This window comes from Zeugodacus cucurbitae, chromosome 4 (genome assembly GCF_028554725.1).
Source record: "Zeugodacus cucurbitae isolate PBARC_wt_2022May chromosome 4, idZeuCucr1.2, whole genome shotgun sequence".
Taxonomy (NCBI): Eukaryota; Metazoa; Arthropoda; class Insecta; order Diptera; family Tephritidae; genus Zeugodacus; species Zeugodacus cucurbitae.
Window position 1 is genome coordinate 69,560,903 of NC_071669.1, and position 23,920 is coordinate 69,584,822.

General features: G+C 33.0%; 3 protein-coding genes across 4 annotated transcripts in view; 2 read left to right on the forward strand and 1 right to left on the reverse strand.

Moving 5' to 3' along the window:
- On the forward strand, nucleotides 1-5,771 carry LOC105213540 (protein tipE). Of its 2 annotated transcripts, none has more exons than XM_011186454.3 (5): nucleotides 1-367; nucleotides 449-644; nucleotides 805-978; nucleotides 1,077-1,313; nucleotides 5,045-5,771. In XM_011186454.3, the coding sequence occupies exons 1-5, from the start codon at nucleotides 145-147 to the stop codon at nucleotides 5,088-5,090; spliced, it is 876 nt and encodes a 291-aa protein (XP_011184756.1). In that variant the 5' UTR covers nucleotides 1-144; the 3' UTR covers nucleotides 5,091-5,771. The 2 variants fall into 2 exon arrangements, with proteins under 2 accessions (XP_011184756.1, XP_011184738.1); XM_011186436.3 differs by lacking the exon at nucleotides 5,045-5,771 and adding an exon at nucleotides 3,200-3,363.
- Nucleotides 2,849-23,920, reverse strand: part of LOC105214986 (cilia- and flagella-associated protein 298) — a 24,683-nt gene continuing 3,611 nt past the window's right edge. The window contains exon 4 of the mRNA XM_054228457.1: nucleotides 2,849-3,109. Coding sequence (XP_054084432.1) covers nucleotides 3,092-3,109 — 18 coding nt within the window. The 3' untranslated portion in view covers nucleotides 2,849-3,091. The remainder of the gene's footprint in view (nucleotides 3,110-23,920) is intronic.
- On the forward strand, nucleotides 13,847-22,251 carry LOC105213554 (uncharacterized). Its single transcript, XM_011186467.3, has 9 exons — nucleotides 13,847-15,293; nucleotides 17,312-17,522; nucleotides 19,209-19,293; nucleotides 19,381-19,583; nucleotides 19,712-19,875; nucleotides 19,945-20,239; nucleotides 20,427-20,564; nucleotides 20,662-20,805; nucleotides 20,879-22,251. The coding sequence occupies exons 1-9, from the start codon at nucleotides 15,148-15,150 to the stop codon at nucleotides 21,032-21,034; spliced, it is 1,542 nt and encodes a 513-aa protein (XP_011184769.1). The 5' UTR covers nucleotides 13,847-15,147; the 3' UTR covers nucleotides 21,035-22,251.

Below are 23,920 nucleotides of genomic sequence, written 5' to 3' on the forward strand. Positions count from 1 at the left end.
ATCGAACCCAAACACAAACAAGGCTACAAACGACCAATAGCTGTAGTCTGTACACAAACCGTCTAACGTACCACAGACACACACCAGCCGTGAGGCGTATTAGTAAAAACGAGTAAAGAGTAAGGTGGAGTATAGCGCAGCAAGATGAAGAAAAGTTCGACCGCAACAACCACAATGTCACTACCGACCAGTCCGACAATTTCGGCGCACACCATTACCGGCAGTAAGCTAAGTTTAAGCAGCACAAAGACAGCGACTTCGGGGCGTTCGAGTCGCTCCGGTTTGCAATCGCCACAGAAGAAGAAGAGCGATCTCGAATTGGAGTCGATACTGGAGAAGGCTAAATTTTACACATCGTTGTGCCTTGGTGAGTGTGAGGAATGAGAATTACTTTTGCGTTTACTATTCGTTAGTATTGTCTATAACACATTTTTGCTTTCATCTATAGGAACCACTGCAATACTGTCGGTTTTTGCCTTCCTCTTTTTAATACCCTTCGTGGTGGATCCCGCAATATCGACGATTATTGCAGATTATGATCCCGTGCCAGTGACGTGTGTTGTCATTGATCATGTCTACGCGGAGGGCATAAGAAATTGTTCGTGGAGTTCATGCCGCGAGGGCTGTACGTCATCACTCACCAAGTAAGTAATGAAAAATATACGACGGAAAATTATTTAATTATCGATTTAGAACACACTTAAGTCAAAACATCTTATAGTTTCTAGTACTAAATTCGAATATATCGCTGCATCTTTCTCGCAACTTCTAATTTAACATTTGCTTCCCTTTTTTGTCTCTCAGGTGCCATCAGTTGTACGTCAACTACACACGCATACCATACAGTGAATGGGAGAAGAGCCCACACGAGCTGGATAAGGTGCAATGGGACGTGAGTTATACGAAATTTCTCATCAATTCGGAAGGTTGCGGTTATCCACCAACAACGAATTGTAGTGTCTTTGCGCGCCAATATGGGTGAGTAAGCTAAAACAAAATATGCAGTTTCATGTAATGCTCATTGTACGACTTCTCACTTGTACTCTTACGCGCTCTCTCTCGCTTTCTTCCAACAGCTACTCGCACATTGGCGAGCCATTTCCCTGTTATTACAGTCGTGCCTACCCGGAAGTGGTGATCGGTCGCTACTCGTGGGAGAACAATTTGTATCATCTCGTGCTATCGCTTATCATACCGAATGTTCTATTCGCCATTTCGATTGGTGTGCTCAGCTATTGGTACTGCCCCTGTTGTGACAAAGCATGCAATAAATCATCACGTGTCTACGCGGAGAAGTTTCCCTCGAAGGAAGAGTGAGTTTTGAAAACAATTGTTTTAAACAATAATTAATCATCACTACCAACTGAACTTAACTACCTAACTACTTCATTCAAAACACATACATATGCTCGTATTCCTCCCTCAGTATGCATTACTTTTACATACTGTATCTTAAGTTTGTTGTAATGAACGTTAATTACTAGTTAAACAAGAGAAAGAGAAAAAAAAAGAAAATGAAATGGAATGAGAATATAATTATAATCATAACTATATCCAACTGTACCTGCATAAAGAACCTGTGTAATTTGGAATGTTTTTTTCAAAATTTGTTATTGCATACGTAAATTATTAAATACTCGTTGCATAAATATATATATTTATTTTCATAATCGTATTTTCATGTGTAGCAAACATAGACATATTCAAACATAAAACCTACTTTATAAATATTTATACGCATAATTGTAGTAAATGCAGTTGTACCGTTAAGCATTCATGTTATTTTATCGATTGAATACTTGTGTTTTCCTTAAATTACCGTAATGTAATGTATTTTTGTAGTTAAGAATGGCATATCTCCCCCAATACATATTTAAATGGTTGAGTATTTTAATTTATGAAGAAGTGACAGTAAGCATGTACATACATATTTGTAACGGTTAAACGATTTATAATGAAAATTTTTCCAAAATAATTGCATTTTTTTCAGTTGAATTGTAATATTTTTGGGTTGAATTGTAATATTTTTCGGTTGAATTGAAATTTTTTCAGTTGAATTGTAATTTTTTCAGTTGAATTGTAGTTTTTTTCAGTTGAATTGTAATTTTCTTCAGTTGAATTGTAATTTTTTCAGTTGAATTGTAATATTTTTCAGTTGAATTGTAATTTTTTCAGTTGAATTGTAGTTTTTTTCAGTTGAATTGTAATTTTTTCAGTTGAATTGTAATATTTTTCAGTTGAATTGTAGTTTTTTCAGTTGAATTGTAATTTTTTCAGTTGAATTGTAATATTTTTCAGTTGAATTGTAGTTTTTTTCAGTTGAATTGTAATTGTTTCAGTTGAATTGTAATTTTTTTCAGTTGAATTGTAATTTTTGTCAGTTGAACTGAAATTTTTTCAGTTGAATTGTATTTTTTTTCAGTTGAATTGTAATTTTTTTCAGTTGAATTGTAGTTGTTTTCAGTTGAATTGTAATTTTTTTCCGTTGAATTGAAATTTTTTCAGTTGAATTGTAATTATTTCAGTTGAATTGTAGTTTTTTTCTGTTGAATTGTAATTGTTTCAGTTGAATTGTAATTTTTTTCAGTTGAATTGTAATTTTTTCAGTTGAATTGTAGTTTTTTTCAGTTGAATTGTAATTTTTTTTAGTTGAATTGTAGTTTTTTTCAGTTGAATTGTAATTTTTTTCAGTTGAATTGTAATTTTTTTCAATTGAATTGAAATTTTTTTAGTTGAATTGAAATTTTTTCAGTTGAATTGTAATTTTTTCAGTTGAATTGTAATTTTTTTCAGTTGAATTGTAATTTTTTTCAGTTGAATTGTAATTAATTCAGTTGAATTGTATAAATTCAGTTGAATTGTAATTTTTTTGCATGCTCTTAATATTCCAATAAACGAGTATTTCCATAAAACTATATTGGCATGTTGATTGGCGCTATTGTTGTTGCATTTATGTTGTCAAAATTAACAGAAATTAAATTTTTCCTTTTTCTCCTCTCTACTTTTCATTTCTCGAACTTACTCTCTCTCAACTCAACTCATATTTTACTCGCTCGTAGTGTACTCGTTATAGTCATTAACTTTAGTGAATTCATTTAGGATCGAACGCCTTTTAAATAACAAACGAAAACGTACGAAAAAAAAAATCAAAAACAAAAACAAAGTTAAATAAAATAATAATAATAACAAATATTTACAGGATTGTTAACTGCATGAATTGCAAGCCGGAGAAAACGTTATCCCTCAGTAATTTTTAAGCGAAATGTATGCAAGTGCCTATTGAAACCGTTTGAAATGAATTTAATTAATCGTTAAATGCAAAAAAACAACAAAAACCTTAAATAATGTTATAAACACAGTTTTGCAATTTATCGAATACCTTTTTCTATTACTCGCGCACATTTTTAAACCCTTGATAGCAAAATATTGAATTATATCTAAATATGAAATACTAGTTAAGAATGTAGTACGCGTAGTCTAGTTAAATGGCACTTATTCGAAAAAAGTAGCGCACATAATCTTATTAAAATAAATTTAGAAAACTTGTTCGAGTAACTTACACTTGTGAGCGGTAAATTCACACTTAGTAGTAGTTAGCATATTCGAATGATTTTATTTTTCAATTTTCACTTTATAATGGGTCTTTAGTTCAATAACTCATGTACTAAATTAATCAACGGATAATTTAATAAGTTGATTGATTGAAATCAGCTGATGATCACGTGACGTCACGTTAGCCTGACAGTTTTAGATAATAGCCTTGACTTTGAATCTCTTATGAATTTAAAAATATTGAAATTGAAAGCACCAAAGTACTCGTCTGTTTCTATTTGACATCAGTTTTAAATTAATTTTATTCTGTATTTATAAGTGTTAAAAAAAATAGAGGGAAATTTAAAATTTCTTGGCTTTGGATAGTCCCATTATCACATTATTTTGAAGACCTTCAAGTACGATAAAATCCCAGCTGCATTCATTGTTTACTAGGTCTGTAACAGCCGCTAGGTCAGACCAGTTTTTATGAGCTTGGTGATTTTCATTTGTTAAAAGCTCACATTTCGTTGCTTGTTGGTGAATTCTTGGCAAAAATAAAACAGTTACAATGCCTCAGCCTCCATTTTCACCAGACATGGACGCCGTATTTTACAAGAATACGAGAAATCGCTGAAAGAGCCAAAGGTTCTCCCAAACGTCGAGTTTAAGAAATGTGCAGACGATTGGAAGAAGTGCTGGCATAAGAGCATAATATCGAATGGGGACTATTTAAAAGACGACAACATTAATATAGACGGATGAATAAATATTTTTCAAAAACATATATTCTACAGCTAATGGAACTCTTTTGGCAAAAGCGAGGTTTAATATTGTATATTTTTTAAATTTTTAAATTAAAAGGAAGTGAATGGAATGGATTCAAGTTTATTCTTAACAAGGAGCTTTAAAAAGGAGAACTGTGAGCTTGAAGCTTAACGTTATATTTTTAGGAATCTGAAATGCATGACTAGAAACACTAAATTATATTTTTTAGAAAAAATAATTGTTTCTATTTATTTACAAATTTGTATAATTTTTGAATATCACAAATTTACTTTTTTTCAAATGTAGTAAGTTGAAAAAAATATTATTTTTTACTAGAAATTTCAGGTTTATATAAACCTTTCTTTAAAATTTTTCTTAAATATTTGTCTGTTTGTAGTACTAACCACGATATAAGCGAACATTTTTTAATTGTATTTGTAATTTTGATTTCCCGCACGTTTTCAGATATTAAATAGTAGACAATTTTCTTAGAATTTATAACAGAAATTGTGAATTCCATACTTAAATGTTTCAAAACGCATGCAATCCTGTAGTCTTGTACGATTTGTCTGCCTTTCGTTTCTCTCAAACGCACGCGCAACAAATTTGCCTGATTTTCGTAGTGACAAACAGCATAGAAAACAAGAACACCACAAACATAACACAAACGCAATAATATAGAAAGAAAAACAGCAAAAAGCACACTCAATTTCTTTTCATTCATTCATTCAAATTTCCGTTGTAGAAAACTTCTGTGTCAAAGTGACGACGAAGATGATATGGAATACTAGTGAACTAGCGAGTCTAGCGATGCGCTAGATATACTCGTAGCATTAGAAAAGCTGCTTACACAACAACAAGAACAATACTCGTACTCGTATGCGTATACGTAGAATGAATACGTTGTAGAAACCAAAAAAAAAAATAAAACAAAAATCGATAGCCACATTTTGTATTCGTACACAACAGTTACAAATAAATAACAAATATTTATCTACCTACGCTCATACACACATGGTACTTATATACATACATAACTGTATATGTAGCTAGTTAGTTATGGCGCTGTGTATGTACATATGTATTTAGGCAATATTAAAGCTGAAAGCGTTCGTGACTACAGTTATGTACATGCATATGTATATATGTATGTACAGTATTCGCAATTTGATAAGTAAATAAATAATAAAAAAAATTGACAATTCGTACTGTTCTCCATCCACCCTCCTCCTTCACAATAACGCTAAACACAAGCGCCAAGCAATAGTCTAACGCAACTCCAATAGTATTTACAATAAGTATGTATGTATTATGCTTATTACAAAACCATCCAAAGCAGTATTTATGCTACCATTTATTTAGTAAAAAAAAGCTTTTAGAATTATTTTTGCAAATTGCAATTGCACTTGAAGTAAAACTTGATATGCAAAGGCTAAAGCACCACATGTAAAATAGCAAAAAAAAAACAAAAACTAAAACAAATATTTATATGAAAATTATTAAAATTAAAAAATAAATTAAAATATTGTAGGGCTTGTTTTGCATTTATATTATTAATATAAAAGAGTCTTATAAATAAATATTATAAGCTAAGTACAACACATATGTATGTTTGTAGCATAAGAGAGTACTACATATGTAAGTATCGACGACAGCTTTATTTGAAAAAAAAAAAATTAAAAATAAAATATCAGCAATTCAAAATATATTCGTATATATGTATTTAAAAATAGCAAATGCCACACTTTTCTAATAAAACAAAAAAATATTTTAAATTTATGAAAGCTCTTTCGAAAAGCTTTTTCTTTCGCGCAGCAAACGAAAGCGCTGCTGCAAGCTTTAAATTTATGAAAGCTCTTTTTTGTTCAGCAAACGAAGGCAAGTGTAAGCGCTGCTGCAAGCTTTAAATTTATGAAAGCTCTTTCGAAAAGCTTTTTGTTTCGTGCAGCAAACGAAGACAAGTGTAAGCGCTGCTGCAAGCTTTAAATTTATGTAAGCTCTTTCGGTAAAAATGAAAGCTGAAATAATTTTTCACTCAATAATAACACAGCAGCTGCGCTATACCTTCATAAATTTGCGTAAAAAATATACATTTTGTTAAACTATATACTTTTGTTGTTACAAAAAGAAATGTTTTGCTGAAAATTCTAAAAATTCAAATTATGTAACTCAATATGTTGAATTTGACTTAGAACAAAGCAAGTTATTTATAAACTATATTGAAAAAAAAAAAACAAGGATTGTGATAATAGTCATAATTATATGTATGTTTATGTTCTCAGCGTGTTGTACCCTAGAAAAATCCGACTTTGTTTAATGTTTGAAGATGTTGTATAAGTAATGTAGGAATGGAAAGCCACAATATCAAAGCAAATAAATAGTAAATGAATTGAATAATGTACTTTGGTAAGGTTTGAGAATTGTAATGTAAATCGAATTTGGCTTAAACAGTTACTTAAGTTAGACTAGACAAATATGTAGCATTACAGTTAAGCTAAAATGGTAAATATACTTACATATGTATCATACTGTGTTAAACAATAATACAATACTAACGACACACACACACACACACACAAACACATAGGAAACAAATTTCAGTTTCAGCAAATGTGTAAGCAAACATTTTACGATTTTTCTTCCCCAAAAAACGTAACTATCGAAAACGGTTTTGAAAATTGATTAAAAAAAAAACAACAAAAAGTACCTTTCCAAAACGATTTTGAGAAAATTCAATAATTTTATAATAATAAAATCAATTTCTTTGAATTTGTTGCAAAAGCTTTAAAAGCGCTTAAATCTTCAATTGTATTGAAGCGCGTATAAATCATAAAAAAAAATCATTGTATATATAAATATGTGCTTACAAAGCTTTGCTAAAACTGTGCGAAATATGAATTTCCATAACATAAACTTAATAGCGGCTTATTGAGCTAAAGTAACCAAAAAATTTTGCAATAAAGTTATCCAAATTCGTTTTGATTAACTGCTTTAAAAAGTGAATATTTTAATTTTTGTGTAAAAAATGCAACAGAATTAGTTGTGTGCTCGAGCACAAGCTGGCAATGCAGTATCCTTGAGTACCTTGAGTTGTGAGTTACTATCTGTGGCAAGAAGTTGAAATAGTATAAGTAGACTTGAGTAAAGAGTGAGTATTCGACTTGTTTTGATCAATATATTGGAGGCTCCACTGTTGTGTTTTAACTAAAATACTTTACTTTATATATACTTTGAATTTAAAAAATTTTAATATTCAAATTGAATTTGAGGAAATTCCAAAATTGTTTAATAGAAGTAAAAAAGCCTACATTAAATTAATCCAACTTATGCTATTTTAATATAATACGCCAATAATATAGTTTAAAAACTGCAATAGCAATAGCAAACGAATCAAAACTCCAAAAGAAAACCACTTAATTAACCTCAAATCACAAATGAAGCATGTAATTATATTACAATCTGTTACATTTGCTGAATTAATTTATATTTTTGAAAAGAAAAAATTACTTATTTTTTATAACTGAGCACACTTTCTTCCCAAAATTCTCAAATAGCATCGGCGCTATTAGTTTTTGGCTATGGAAAACAAAAGCTAAAAAAACAACAACAAAATCTCACTTCAAAACGTTTTGCAAAACCTACCTGCATACTAACACAAATACAAATTGTAACAAATCGATACAGGATTCTATTTACAAAGTAAAAACTAAAAAAAAAAAAAATAAAAATATTTTTCTTCAGCGCAAAATTGTAAATCTTCAAATAAAGATAACGGCAATTGCTAAATAAAATTCAAATGAAAATCCAAATCAATTCTGTTTTTGTAATTCAGCAATAAGTGGAATTTATAGGCAAATCATAAACGAGAAAATGTGTAAGTATAATGGTTTTTTATGTACATATACCAAGAGTTAAAGTTCACTTTGAAAATGTTACGTATACGCCGCGTACAACTAACGCAGGTTAATGAATAATTAATGCTAATGTGTCTTAGGTTAATGATATATTTTTATGCTACGTGGTTTCAACACTATTAAAACTTTGGCATGCTAAAATACTTTTTACACAGGATAATGATACTATGTGTTACTATGGTGACTTATGATACATGACATGATAATGTTAATAATAATAATAAAATAAATCGTAAGCAATAATATTTTTTAACAACAACAACCTTTTTATGTACTTGGTAACATAGTTTTCCATTTCCATTACTTTAATTTCTGCCAGATATTTTTAACTCCTTCCATATATGATTTTTATTGGATGGAGATTTTGTCATAGTAGCAGCAATAAACTCGAGTATTTAGTATTGTCATTTTCGAAATCGGTTACAGTTAAATGAAATTAAACATTTCCAGCCGTCCAAGTGTGCCCTAATTACGACCAAAATCGCAAGAATCAGCTTTCCAACCTTAGCTCACCACCCTAATACTCTTATCTGCTGATACAATCCGAAACCTAAGTAAGACTCTCCCCTTTTAAACAAACCATGAAATCTCAGAAACGAACTTTGAGTGGAAAAAGGTTCGAGATACTTAAGGGGAACACCTAGTGTGAAATTTCTAAAAAATCGAATTTTTTTTCATATTTCGCAAGATTACACCGTAAAAAATAACATATTAAAATTTCAAATCGAAATCTCAAATAGTTATTGAAGTATAGCAATTTAAAGAGCAGCCGCTCGGTAACAGTAAATACGATCATTTTATCTTTAAACGCGTTTTTCTCGAAACAGCATTTTCCGAATTTGCTGCAGTGATTACTCAAAAACAAATGATCCGATCACTATCGAATTTTTTTTTCGCATGTTCTATATATAGTTCTCCGTACAATGACCTATCGATTTTTGATCTGATCAAAAAATCGAAAATTGGCAGGCCAAAAACAACCAAAATTTTGGGTAAAATTCGACTATTTTTTTTTAAAACGCCGCCATATTGTCAATTTTTGATTTTTTTTTGTTTATCGTAGGTCATTGTACAGACAATATTATCTAGTTTAACGGGAATTTTGTTTTTTTTTTGTAGCTTTTATCCACGGAGAAGGCCGGAATGACTGCAGCAGTGAAGGACCTTTTTTTCGCGCCGTTGGAGATCGACTATAACTTAAAAAATATATAATTTTTTTCTTCAAAAATTTCACTGTATATTCTTGAAACATGTATGAATATATTCTTAAAATTTCGAAATAATTGATAGAGTATTTTTTTTTATAAAAAAATTCCCAAAAATCTCCTTTTTTAGGCCATTACACTAGGTGTGCCCCTTAAGGATATTTTAAGTTGCTTTAGCTTCCATTTTTATACATACATTTCATTTTTTTGTTTCTTTTGGACAATGTGACATTTTAAAATTCCCGTTATTTTTTGAACACACCACGTATATGCAACTAATTAACGATTGCTCAATTACCGTCAAATAATTCCAGAGGAATTAAAAGTAATTCCTCAATTTACATCAAAATAAGAAAGTACAAAGATGGCCTAAAGCATTTTCGCTTTATCTCACTTTGTAATCTAAACTCGCCTCTCGCATCATCAACAACTAAAAATAGCACTCAAGTGTCATGTGTTGTTTTTGTTTTTGCTTTTCCTTATTTCCCCTTTTTAATTATTTAATTGAATGTGCAATTTGTCCTTAATCCGTCACTGGTGAAAAGTGAGAAAAGCTTGACGCAAAACGAAGCAAAGGACGACGCCAACTCGCCATGACAACATTGTTAATTTATTTTCTTGATTGCTTGCCATCCACCATCACACACACACACACACACACACACAAATATTCATTGCCAACAATCTGCAAGGCAAAACTGTTCAACTATTTGACTGTGTCTTCTAACTGTTTGCTCATTTCATCACTTCACGAATCATTTGTGCACTGCACCTTGTTGTTATTGTTGTAAAATTAATGTGACCTACAAATGTACAAATATGCGCTGCACAATGCCAACACACACAGACACTCGTACGCAACAACAACAACAATGAAATCGTTGTGAAAACAATGAAGTGGAAGAACATGGAGGAACAAGAACAAAACAACGCCAACAACAGCAACAGTAATTGACAAGCGCCAACAAACAATGAGCACACAAAGCACCATGGCACCATGGCACCAGTGCAATATACTTAAAAGGCACGCCGAGATGCCGATGACTTCACTGCAGACCAGAGCTGCCAGACCAGAGACTGCAGTAACAATTACGTACCCAAAGTGGTGTGGTTATTGTTGGTGTAGTGTTGAGTTTGTGTATTTAATTGTTTATATTTCCGCTTGCCTTTGAGATTTGCGCTCTTTGCAACGCAAGTAACGTTGCAGAATTCAACTGAAATCAACAACAAAAACAACAAGTAATAAAAGTAAAAATATAACCGCCACAACGCTTAGAAAATACTTTGCATTTCGCGCACTTGGCGTATACGCAACATGCCATGCTGTTGCGAACAACAACAATAACAACTAGGAAGAAAGCAACGTCTGCCAGCGCTACAAGCGGCTCCAGTAGTGTTTACTAGCGCACAGAGAAAATTTACATGCGTCCTCTTGTGTTCAAGTAATAGAAATGTTTATTTTATGAGTGCAAAAAAAATCTAACAACAACAACAACGACCGCTATAAAAGCATCGTAATCAGTTCCATAGAGACAGTGCGTGGTGACCAGTCCAGTTTGCGTTGTTGGCACTCAGTATTGACGTTGCTGACACTGACGTCGCGACTCAAGTAACAAAATTGGCAAACAGTGCGAACACTGTGTGGACTCAACACCGAGCAAACAATCTCATAACTCATGTACATACATTCATACATACATATATGCATATATTTAGATGGTGTTGCCATTTTTAAGCACACGCATGTACTAGTATGAGTGGAATGTTTTTTATTTAATTTTTTAAGGTATACAAGAAGGCTTAACTCGAATTTGGCAAATTTTGAAGACAGTGCAATTTAATGCATATTTTTAATATTCCAACAAAGGGAAATGGTCTCCCAAGAAATCTGGCACCGTACACAAAAATATTCTAAAATAAGTACTCTGAAACTAAATATTCTAAAATAAGTACTTTTCAGACATAATCGTAAGAAGAACTACTTCTCATTAAATTTAACCTCAAAGTAAGCTTGGGTTTAGTTTGTACTCTAAATCAACCAAAGCAGCGCGATGTCAGTTAACGAGGCTAACATTATTATGACTCATTCTCAAAACGTTACAGACATTGAGGGCTTAAGAACTAATAACATATACTATAATGTAGTTCTTTTAATGGAATTGTGCAGAATTCTTTGAATCCTAAGAGGTGTATCAGTTAAGTTAATGTAAAAAATCATATAAATTGTTATATATGATTCATAATTACAACAAATATTTACAAGGCTATTCAGACGAATTAGAGAAAAAAGTTTCTGTTTGTAAAGTTAAGATCCATTCTCATCTATACTACCATTATAAAGAGAAAAGATTTGTATGTATGTTTGTAATGAATAAACTCAAAAACTACTGTGCCGATTTCAAAAATTCCAATTTCACCACTGGAAAGCTACATTCACTCCGAGTAACATAGGCTATATTTATTGCTAGAATCTCAACTTTCTGGAAATAGTTCACATGTGAGGGTATCAAGAAGACTCCGTGATGGAGAATCTTAATCTGAAACTGCAAATCGTCTTGCAAGTCATTTTCTTCGCATCACAATCGCATGCCAGAGAGTTGAGTAACGAGCCCTTACAACTGCTTGCTGAACAAAATTTCAAAATCTCCCAAGTACCAAATTTTAGAAATATACAAGTTCGCACTAGGGCGTCGAACTCTGAGCGTTCATAATCAGAGAGAAAAACAACGAACACCAAAGACTAGAGGTCGTAATCAAGTTTTAACTCATACCAAATATAATATAATTTCATGTTCGAATTTTCCTCATTTTACTTTTTTATAATGAATCCACCCAAGAGACGGTACATAGAGAAGGTACATACAAGGCCGGAGCGGTCTCCTAGTCTATAATATAAAAATGAATCGTTAACAGTGTTGCTAAGCGCATAACTCGAGAACAGCTGATCAGCTTGATATTCCTTGAAATACAAAGATGGTTCTTACTGAGAAAAATTTCTAATTCCCCATACAAACAATTTGTAATCTATAGATATTAAAAGTAATGAAAGGTTAAGTTCGGGTCAACCGAACATTTTATATTCTCGCAATTTATTGATATAGTTTTATTAAGATAATCGACAGAAATTCCACTAGAATAACGAAAATAATCATATATAGTATATTAGGGCTGAGGTAAGCCCTGAACTGATTTCACTAATTTTCATCACCAAGGCAAAACGGGTATAGGAGCAACTTGGTACCTGTTAGTAGGCAGATAGACAGTACATTCGGCCTTGAAATTACTCCTAAATTGCAAAGCTGACGAACTAATCGCATGCCTAAAATCATCTAATTTGTGGCAAAACGTAAAGAATCGCCAATTAATACTAACATACGAGTGGAAAGATAAATAGCGTATTGGGCGAAGGACCCAGGAAGAAAACATTTAAAATTAGACCGATTTCGATCGATTTGAATTTTTTGGAGAATATTTTAAAAATATTGCGCTATTTATAATAATAAAACAATTTTTGTTATTCAAATTTTTAAATTTCGAAACTCACCTTACCCCTTAAATGCAAATATATTCACAAACATAATGAATTCTTCACCAGGGAAATTAAAAAAAAAAAAATAAAAAAAATATATTTTTTTTTAATTTTTACTTAAAAAAAAACATTAAATATAAAAATAAAAAAAATATTTTTTTTTAATTTTTAATTAAAAAAAAAATAATTAAAAATTAAAAAAAAAAACAAAAAAATATTTTTAATTAAAAAAAACAAAAATTTTTTTTTTTTTTAAACAAAAAAATATATTTTTTTTTTAATTTCCCTGGTGAAGAATTCATTAAGATAAATTAAAAATAATACGTTGGGCTTTTGACTAACTTTATTTGGTTTCATCTATTGTATAAACCTCACCAACTAGTTCTACAAAACTCGGATGTTTTTCTTGGCTATAAAATTTATTTATTTTCATAAAAATTTTATTACAAAAATTTTTAATCTAACTTTAATTAAGCAAATTATATGAATTTATTAAAATGGTAATAACATAAAGCAGACTTTAAGGCTCAACATAACGGCAATCAGCTACTGCTTCTTCTACTGCTTCAACCGAATCATATTTACTCACGCACAAAAGCACACACACACACACTCTCACCAACTTCCTTTTGCAATTTTTATAGGCAACGCTTGCACAGTGTGAATGACATTGTGAGCTTTGTGGACGAAGCTTTTGCTTTTGCTTTAGCCAGTCGAAACGAAAGCGCGCGCTCAAACAAATACTCTAAGCACACAAACACATACATACGATTCTGTATAGAAAGCACTGCAGAGTGTGCGCGCATATTTTAGAAAGTGTGTGTCCTTCTGCAGCTGATAACTAAACTGCCTCAGCGAAGCCAGAATTATGAGCGTTTAGTCTCACTTGGATACTCGTTGAAAGCGGTTGTGTGCGATAACGGCGCACTGCCAATTTGTCTAACGGAACAAAACGCGAGCACAACAAACCTACATATAGCCGAGTAAAACGAAGAAACAACAAAAACTTATAACTGTATATTCACATTAATGTTGTAAATACTTGTGGATTCGTGCGTTTACGAGGGAAATGCCAAGAAAATAAAAATGAAAGTGAAAGTGAAAGAATTAATTATACAAATATAAGTGGCGAATTGCGATAAAAGCGATTAATATGCAATAACGGTGTTAATAAGCAGCATTTTTTTTAATATTTTTATGAGTGTATGTAAGTATTGGTGTGTATTTGCTGCAGAAATGAAAAAATAAAAGTGCGGAATATTCACAGACACAACTGAATAGTAACTCCGCAGGCAGCAGCAGCAGCAATTTACATACTCCAAATATTTCGCTCACTCTCCACCCCCAACAACAGAACACACCCACCTACACACCTTTCATCGAACGAGACTCAGTGGAGTGGGAAGTGATACATAAATAAATAGCACAGAACCCCAAGCAGCAACGAGGCAAACAATCAGCCACTTGGGTTATGCCTCCCTGCCATTGTGTGTGAGTGTACTTGTTTGCGTGTGTGTGTGTCGGCCTCACCACGCAGCAAAAGTTTGTCGAAGGACTAAATTTGGCATTTTATGCGAAAGAAATTAATTTAAATTATGCATTCGTGGGTATGTGTGTGCTCCTATGTATTTATCTCTGCCTGGTGATAGTTTAAAAACTGCTGTGTGACTAATGGTCATGGGCATGTGTGAGTAAATGACATCAACAAGTAATAAAACAAAAATTATACGATCGAAAACACAAAAACAACAATCAAAAGAAGATGCTGTAAAACAGCGATGAATGTGCATTTAATAGAAAAATATATCAAAAAAGTGATATATATATATATACAACAAAAGCGTGTCACAGCAATCATTTAACGGTAAATAGTGTAGAAACAGTTGTCCGACAAAGACAACACACATATATAATATATATACACAAAGTCAGTGTGAAAGGCCACCTGTGAGTCACAATCATAATAATAATAACAACAATAACAACGATATATAAATATTTACATAAAGAAATTCGCCACCCAGATGACAACACAGCCACCTAAAGCCACCGCATTGTATAAGTAAAAATATATTTAACAAGCGTGAGTACCAACTATTATCGCAATTAAAGTGCCCACCTTGGCAATCCTTGCAACCCACCTACGCGTACACACCACATCGTTTAGTAATATCGTCGCTTACGACGCCACAGCCTACACATGGGTCGCCGCAAAGATAAGCCGCGTCTCATACCGGAGCAGGATAAGCGCATCTGTCGCGCCATTTGCCTCTGCCAATTGACAATGGTGCTGTCCTGTGTGTCCATCGTTTACCTGAGTGTCGCCATCTATTCGCCATCACTTAAGTGAGTAATCATTGGTATAATTGCTTGTAGTGTCGACGACGTGTGGCGTTGCACGTACGCAAACTCCTTATTCAATGCAATCAAAATCAAATATTTATATGTATGTATATATTTATGTACGGGTGTAACACTGTGCGAGACAAATATGAAAATAATCGTGATCAGTGATTTGCCAACCCCTTTTTAGGTGTTTGATTGCGTCTTGGAAATGTTTGTATATCATGTCTTTGAACGCGATATTATTGGGAAAGATAAAATAGCTTTCATATCTATTTCATATTTTAGCATTGATTTATGTATATTTTATATTTATATAATAATATAATAAACTTTTGGTCTTGAATATGACATATATTTAGTTCCCAGAATATTCATGGAAAAGGAGAGAGTTCTAAGTAATTATAAAATAATATTCCCATGCGTGTAGCCAAGAATTTCCGATTTAGATAAAAATTTTAGAAAAATTTTAGTTTTGCTCAATAAGGTTTCATATTCATCTCCCAAACTACCTAATGCATAAAAACCAAACTTACTGGACACATTTCCCACTAGAATCCGATTATACACTATGAAATTGGGTGAAGTCGGATAATAACCACGCCCACCCCTATAAGTTATATTGAAAACTACTACTTTTGGTTCAAAACCCATATCTCAGGAACTACTCGAACGATTTCAATAAAATTTTGTACATCATATTTTCTTGACACCCTGATATTATCGAATGCAAATCGGTTAACAATCACGCCTACTTTTAATATATCTCAATTTTGAATTCAATCGGATTCGTTCACTTTACAATATATATACATCAATGAAGATATCGGAATGAAACTTTGAACTTTTCAAACCTACATCAATGAAGATATCGGAATGAAACTTTGAACTTTTCAAACCTTCGGTTGACTTTATACCGTATATATCGGTTAATAAATGAGATATTTTAGAGCAACTAAGTGAACTAAAACCTAGGATATAATGTAGATTGATGGTGAAAATCAGTGAAATCGATTCAGGAATTACCCCAGTCCTCATATATAACATCAAACGATTTTTAGTTATTCTAGTGAACTTTATTAATCAAATTAAAACAAAAATTCTGAGAGTATACAATATTCGGTTGAACTTAGCTTTTTCTTACTTGTATTTTCTACCGTTAGCAGCTGGACTGGGTGAAAAAGTATTACATCTTGTTTTTAGGGAGACACAAGAAGTTGTGACTTTTTGCTTCGACAATATAACCATAAATGCTTTTAGAAAAATCCAACAATTTAAGAACAAATATTTCAATACTCCTGTGATATAATTAAATGTAGCAAATTATTGAAGATAGGGACCACAAATCTTCTAGGTCATAGGTCATGTTGTTCGAATGGACTCCAGCTCTTGAAAGTGTTCGATGCAGTACCCGCTGGTGGAAGCGACGAGGAAGAGGGAGGCCTCCACTCCGATGGAAGGACAAGGTGGAGAAGGACCTGTCTTCAAGGACCAATTAGCGTCAAACTGTCAAAAGGAGAGATGCGTGGCGCGCTGTTGTGGACTCGACTATGACCGCGTAAGCGGTGTCTACGCCTTTCAAAAAGAAGAAGAAATTATTGAAATCTCTTCCAGAAATAAATTTTTCGAGCAATCAATGGTATAACTTATAGTCAATTACAGCAAGATTACTCGGTCTCACTAAAAACACGACGAGAAATAGACCATAACACGAATTTCTGAACCTAACATTATCAAGTCTCTAGATCACGTTTCTCTCCCGTAACTTGGAACAAATACGAGACATCCATAGACAATTTGTTTATTTTTATTTATTTTTAGTTTATTTTTTTTAGTTTGTTCAGAGAGTGTATTATATACTCCATTTCTTAGCACTAGGGGTAATGAAGGTGACGGGCTTTTTATCTACACACTTCATCCGACTGAATATATTATTATTTGCAATTACAGGACATATATTCAATATGTCCATTGATTTATTCAGAAACTAATCAACAATTTTAACAAAATTACAATTACAGAGCATTCAAATCCGGTTTCGAACTGGACCCCGTTATGTGCCAAACGGTTGATCGTCAAATGCCAAATAACTGCCCGTGGGCCTCATGCGGTGAATGGTGTTTGACGCGTACGAGCGGATTTTGTCCACAAATACATTCGGTGGTGCGGCGTAACGGTACCGATATACAACTCAATAATTGCACACGAATCGCCAACACATCCTGTGCCATGGTAAGTGCTGAAAATTTCAATTTGACTACTTTTTTCTGGGGGGAAAGTGGACAAAATAGACACCAAAGTGTGAGATTGTGAGTGAAGGAGTGTGTGCTGTGCGTGAGAGCGTATGTATATGTGTGTTGGGCTCACCGCATGCTGTTGACAAGTGCAGAGTTTTGACATTTACTCAAGAGCTAAAGTGTGATTTTCGAGTATTCATCGATGTCATTGATGGCTATTTCCGTACACTTGTATATATTTAGACTTGTGTGTGCCAACATAGTCATAGAGTGCCGGAAATGTATGGCAATTGGCAATTTACGTAGAATGGATTCGATGAAATTGTGTGCATGATTTGACGTCATTGATGAAAGTTAACCAACATTTCGTTCAACTTGGAGACTCGTGTGCTTCCGACATTTAATTTAATTATAATGTTCTCGGAAAAATAACATCAATCTACATTGTACTCCAAAATAGTCGAAATAGTGGGGGTAAAAATTTATAGTTACGCCCATGATGTCAATTAACTGTTGACTGAGTTGTTCCCAAATTTAGTTTAAATAATTTATGAAGGTGAATTTTACAATGGTCTGGAATAGATAAATAGTACGTAGGGATGGTCAAGTTAGGACAGAGTAGAATATGGGATACTTTCAATCGCTATCGGAGTAAGAATATGCGACAGAAATTTTTACTATACAAATTTGTGACTTAAACATATAGCTTAGGTTAGGTTGAATGACTGTTCGAAGGCCAGAATCACCCCCTTTGTTAGGTATTAACATTCGACAAAGCGCCCTGACCTTATTAAAATCTGCAGAAAATTTTGGCTTATATATTCGGAACTTCGCGCGGTTGTTCGAAAAAGTGAGATCCAAGAAGAGTTTGTATTGATCTCGCAATGGCGGGACATTCCAAAGGAAAGTGATCAGTTGATTCCATCGCGCCATACTCGAGTCAGCTTCTACAGCTAGCATCCGGTGAGATTTTTATCCTAATAGCGTGGATCCCGTTGAGACAATGGTCAGTTAGAACCCATAGCTCGCTAGACATCTTCCGAACCACCTTAGGCCGGAAGTATTTGGCAACTGCACAAGCCCTAGTGACTGACCATCGTTTGCCCAGCTCAGCCGAGGCGCACCTGTCCAATAGTAAACCACAATAGGATAACGGGTAGTCCTACATGTTCCTTTGCTACTGTGAGCGAGACAGACGAACCTTACCTAACAAGCTCATAAGCCTTACAATTTCCTACGATTCCGCTGTGGCCAGGAACCCAGCCCAGTCTAATCGGAGAGTAGAACGATGCCACCATTAGTAAAAAATAAGCATTTCTTAACCAGCCTTGAGCGTATAATAAGTGAGGAAGCTCACCGTGCCTCTCCTCCAGCGACTTCTTACCACCCAAACCTCACCTGAAGGAATAAGGGTAGAGAAGTTGTTGCTAATCCTAGGCTCGGCGACATGGTGCTGATCCAATAACCTAAAAATGAAGCCGATGCGTGATTTTGAGAGCTCAGTCACGCACTCTTAATTCAAATCTTATTAACTGTAGACTTAATTATGCCTTCGTAAGTCTCATAACATTGTATTGAGAAGCAATATCCTTCTCAATCTTATCAATTCGAATAACTTTAATGAATTATTAATTAATTTAGCTAAATTATTCCATAAAATAATTTTTGGTTTCGTAAACAGATCGACATGAATCGTTTGAACAAATTCAACTGCAATAACGGTACAGTTTGTAATAATATACGTGGCGTCTTCAACTGCTCGAATGGTAAGAAAGCTTTATGAAATAACCCAATTGCATATCTTCTTAAATATTAGATACCAACACATTAAAATCTTCTCCTAAAATATCTAGGTCACTGCAAAAATATGTCGGAATTCTTTTTGTGTCATCACAAGCCGGATGGGCCCACCATCAACTCAGCAAAGGACAATACGAAATTGAATGGCTTCTTCGAATGTCACGGAGTGCATTGTACGAAGATCAAGAAACCATTCACATGCGATCGTTACTGCACGAAGATCACAACGACTTCGATCAATGTGCTGTTAATGCATGTAAGTTTTTTAGATAACTATATTGAACACATGTTTTCTAGAGAGACTTATGTTTCTTCGAACTGCTATTTGAGGTTATATGACAAGATTTGATGAAATAATTTCGAAATATACTTTATGTTTAATAGGAAGACACTGTGATCACCGCCGATTGCGACACCGCTGTGGCCTTCAATGAGGCACGCGGCAGCGAACATGGTGTAAAAATTGAACCCACCGAAATCTGGAAGGATGAAGATGGTCAACTGCTGACCAATTGCGCCACAGTGAAGCGCGAGGGCGACAAGATATTGTATGTAGTTAGAGTAAATTAAGTGAAATTGTAAGAAAAATATCATAATTTTTTTTTTTCAATTAATAGCGCAACGGATTGCCTAAATGGCACCATCTTGGAACCGGGCACACTGCCACAACCATTCATGAATTTCACACAATTCTGGAGCATATATGCGAACAGCACACATTCCGTCGATCCGGAACAGCGTTTCCTACCCAATCAGGCCAATCTGACAATCTACACGTGGAAGAAATTGTTCATCAACTTGGAGGGCTGCGTGAATACGTTGCGCGGCGAGTGCAAGGATTTCGTGGCACGCTATGGCAACGATGGCGACAACAACACGGCGCAGTCACGCTATCAGTGTTACTACAACAAGGTGAGCTCCAACTACTTAGTTACTAAATGAGGTGAACCGAAGAGTCGTTGCGGTGGGTGGGCGCAAAGGGAAGCCGATTGAACTTCAATAGTTGGCTTTCCGGCACGCACATGCCATTTAGAACTACTACTTATGTATTTATGACGATTGAATTCATTTGCGAAAGTATTGTTTCGTCAACATACAGGATCCAGCTGTGGAGTTTGTGGTGGCACGCTACGACTTGGACAAGGTCTATCGTGAGCTGCTGGTCTCGCTAATTGTCCCGATTGTGCTGTTTGTGGTTTCATCGATTTCACTTTGCATAATAACAAAATTGGTCAAGGTAATTGCAAAAATGACAGTATTGCCATCATATTTATTTCCTACTTAGTAAACAACAAGAGACTTAATTAAATAATTTATTAAATTTCGTAACAAAGGTTGGCGACGATGCCAAAATGCGTTGCGTCTGCTCAGGCGAAGACTCCGACTTGGAGGATAACTATCGGGGCAAGCAACGCAAGCAGAGCACGCAAATATACGACACAGACGACGATATGGATATCAGGCGTAGAAATATCGAGGTGAGTTGTTTTGGAAGACTTGAAAAAAACATCTTATATTAATAATAATAATTATAATTCCAACAATTTTCAGGATGAACCACCTATCGACACACACGAGATGATCGGTAGCACAAAATCACTGATACCGTTAAGCCCCGCCACCGAATCGGGCGCCAGTGATCGCACATACGACGATGAGAAAGCTTCCAGATGTGACGCACCCGAAAAGCCACTCGTTGAGCTTTAAACGATACGACGACGTTTAAGCGGAAATTCAAATATGCACAACTACACATACAGAAAATAATCATGCCGTCATTTATAAAACCGAAGAAAACACGAAAATTTCAGCAGCGGAGGAGTATGATGACATCATTTGTATTTAATATCGCTTCATTATTAACGATCATTTGATTATACGAAGACACCGTAAAATACAATGACTGCCTTATACGAAAAAAGAAATACAAATACAACAACAAAAAGAGAGGAACATGTTTAGCGAAGTAAAAAAAAAATCAAACAAAATTTATTGTAGTACTCATACATATATATACCAATATCTCGTGGTTATATAACTATACAGGAATATGTATTTAATTTACTGTTAGGCAAAAAAAATATCTAACTATTCATTGAGAAATGTTTCTGAAACATAAATCATGGAAAATGTTTCTAGTGCAATGTCTGAACGCACCTTAAAATATGTGCGAGTAAACGGAGATAATGGTGCGGTTAGACATGACATTGAAATTGTCTTCATTATTTCAAAAGATATAAAAATTATTGCTTTTACGAAAAATATGGTTAACAATTCTAGTATTCTCTGTCAAGTTTCAACAAAAAATACTTTAAAGAGACTAAATATGACTACATTGATATTGCGGGAATATACCTATAATTTGTGATAGACCCAACAAATATAAAGCTTCTTAAATATATAAATTCTTTTTATAAAAAGTCAAAAATTTAGAAATCTTGATTTAGGCAAATTGTAGATTACTTCTAGTGTATTATGATAGATTTCAGTAAAATTTAGTAAACATTTTAATACAGCTTTGTGGCTTTAAGCATTGTCAACCGGTATTCTTTCTGCGGTAGTGCTTCATTCTTACTTGAAAGAATAGAGAGCATACAAAAAACATCTTATTGGCTTCAAAGTGTGTCGGTAAACTTCACTAATTAAGTATGCTTTTTGACACTTTAGTCTATTTATTAGATGTTGCTGATATTATACTCATTTTAGTATCAAAAATTAAGACGAGATTTTTATATTTTTAAAAGCAAAAAAAAAACAATAAAACTAAAATCAAGTCAAGAAATCTTAAAATATATCTATATACTTTAGGTAAAATGCCAATATTTTAAATTTTACAAAAACACTAACAACCAAAATAATATATTCATAATCACAAAAACACATGTGATCTTTTATTTTGGACCTCTATGACCCAAAATAAAATTATTGCGTTATCTGTGTATATTTTTTTAATTTATTGTTTTCTACAAAAATAATTCATAATTCATGTTGGGAGTGTATAAAAATATATATTTATACATATACATATAGTACTTAACATATATTTTGAAAAAAGTTCTAAAGTAAATGAAGATTGTCTTTGACATTACTTTTCCATAACAAAACAGGAAGGAGAATATTTTTGTCCATACAAATTTTACTATTAAGTTTCGAAGCAACATTTTTTTAATATTTGCAAAATATTTTTTCTTATAATTTCATATTTTTTAAGTTCTCAGAAATATTTCTTTGATTTGTGAATCTAAAGTCACTTTAAGATCACTTGACTTGATTTTAGTTTTGACAATTGGGAAGAAATCTCTCTTAGTTGCCCTGCTGTTATCGTTATAGTATATTATATTGTTTGAACCGTTATAATTCTGAGATAAATATACACTTTAATTTAGAAAATTCTCATATTTTGAGAATTGTCAAAAATCAAACCATATTTTCTCCAGCACATGCGTCTTCAAACTATTTTCTGCGCTCTATTGCACAACTAGACGTTAACTAATATTACGATACAACCATATTCATATAAATTAACTAAAAATTAAACATTAGAAGACAATTTCTAAAGTTCAACAAATGTTAAAAACACATTTATAACTAAGGAGCTTTACTTTATATTAGAAATATATATATTTTTGAAATATAAAATCAGTAAAATATATAGTACTATCGAAAATGCATTTCTTAAAAACCACCGAAGCGAAATTTAGTAATGATAACTAGACTAGAGATCAAATGACACCTTGAAAGAGAATATACAAATAAAATATGATCTGCAAAACTAAGAGCAACTGTTTGCTATATATAAAAAATATAAAATACAATACGAAGCTTTTTGCGAAGGGACCTAAGGCTAAGTACGGATTGGAGTGGAGACAAATGAAAAAAATAACAGTTTAAACTTTACTAATATATTTGCTTGCCATAACATGTGGCAAAATTCACATTAAATTTTCAAAATTTCATCGCTGCTTGTCTCTACGCGCCACTCTGTGCTCAGCCTAAGCAACAAAGAGCGTTGAGCATTAAATTGAAAATGCATTAAGAGAATAATATAAATGCAAAGAAACAAGATGTGTAAATATGTATGTCTTGTATGCGAGCTTATAAATATGTACGCGTTCATTATGTGAGCACAGCCCTAGGCAACGAAATAAGCACGATACCAACGATTTGGCAAAGTATTACACATTTTACAGTTAAATGTTGCAGATTTAGAAACTCTATGTAGTATGCAAAGCTTAGTAAGCACAAAAGTTACTAAATTAGAGCGGCAAATGAGTAAAGTAACGGCAAGTACAAGTGTACGATCGAAATACTATATAAACGTACGATCGTTATATGTGTTTATGTATGTAGGTATTTATGTGCATTTAATCAAATGTTAACGCAAAGCTAATGAAAACAAATCAACAATCACTCAGTCTGTTTTATGGAATTCACACTACTTACTAATATACACAACAACAAAAAATCAAAATATATATATATATGAATTTATAAATGAAAAAACTTTGAGGAAAACTACTAATACTTTGTAATATCAAATCAAAAACAAAAAACTTTAGCAAAAACAATTACGACATTATACAAAGAGCATGG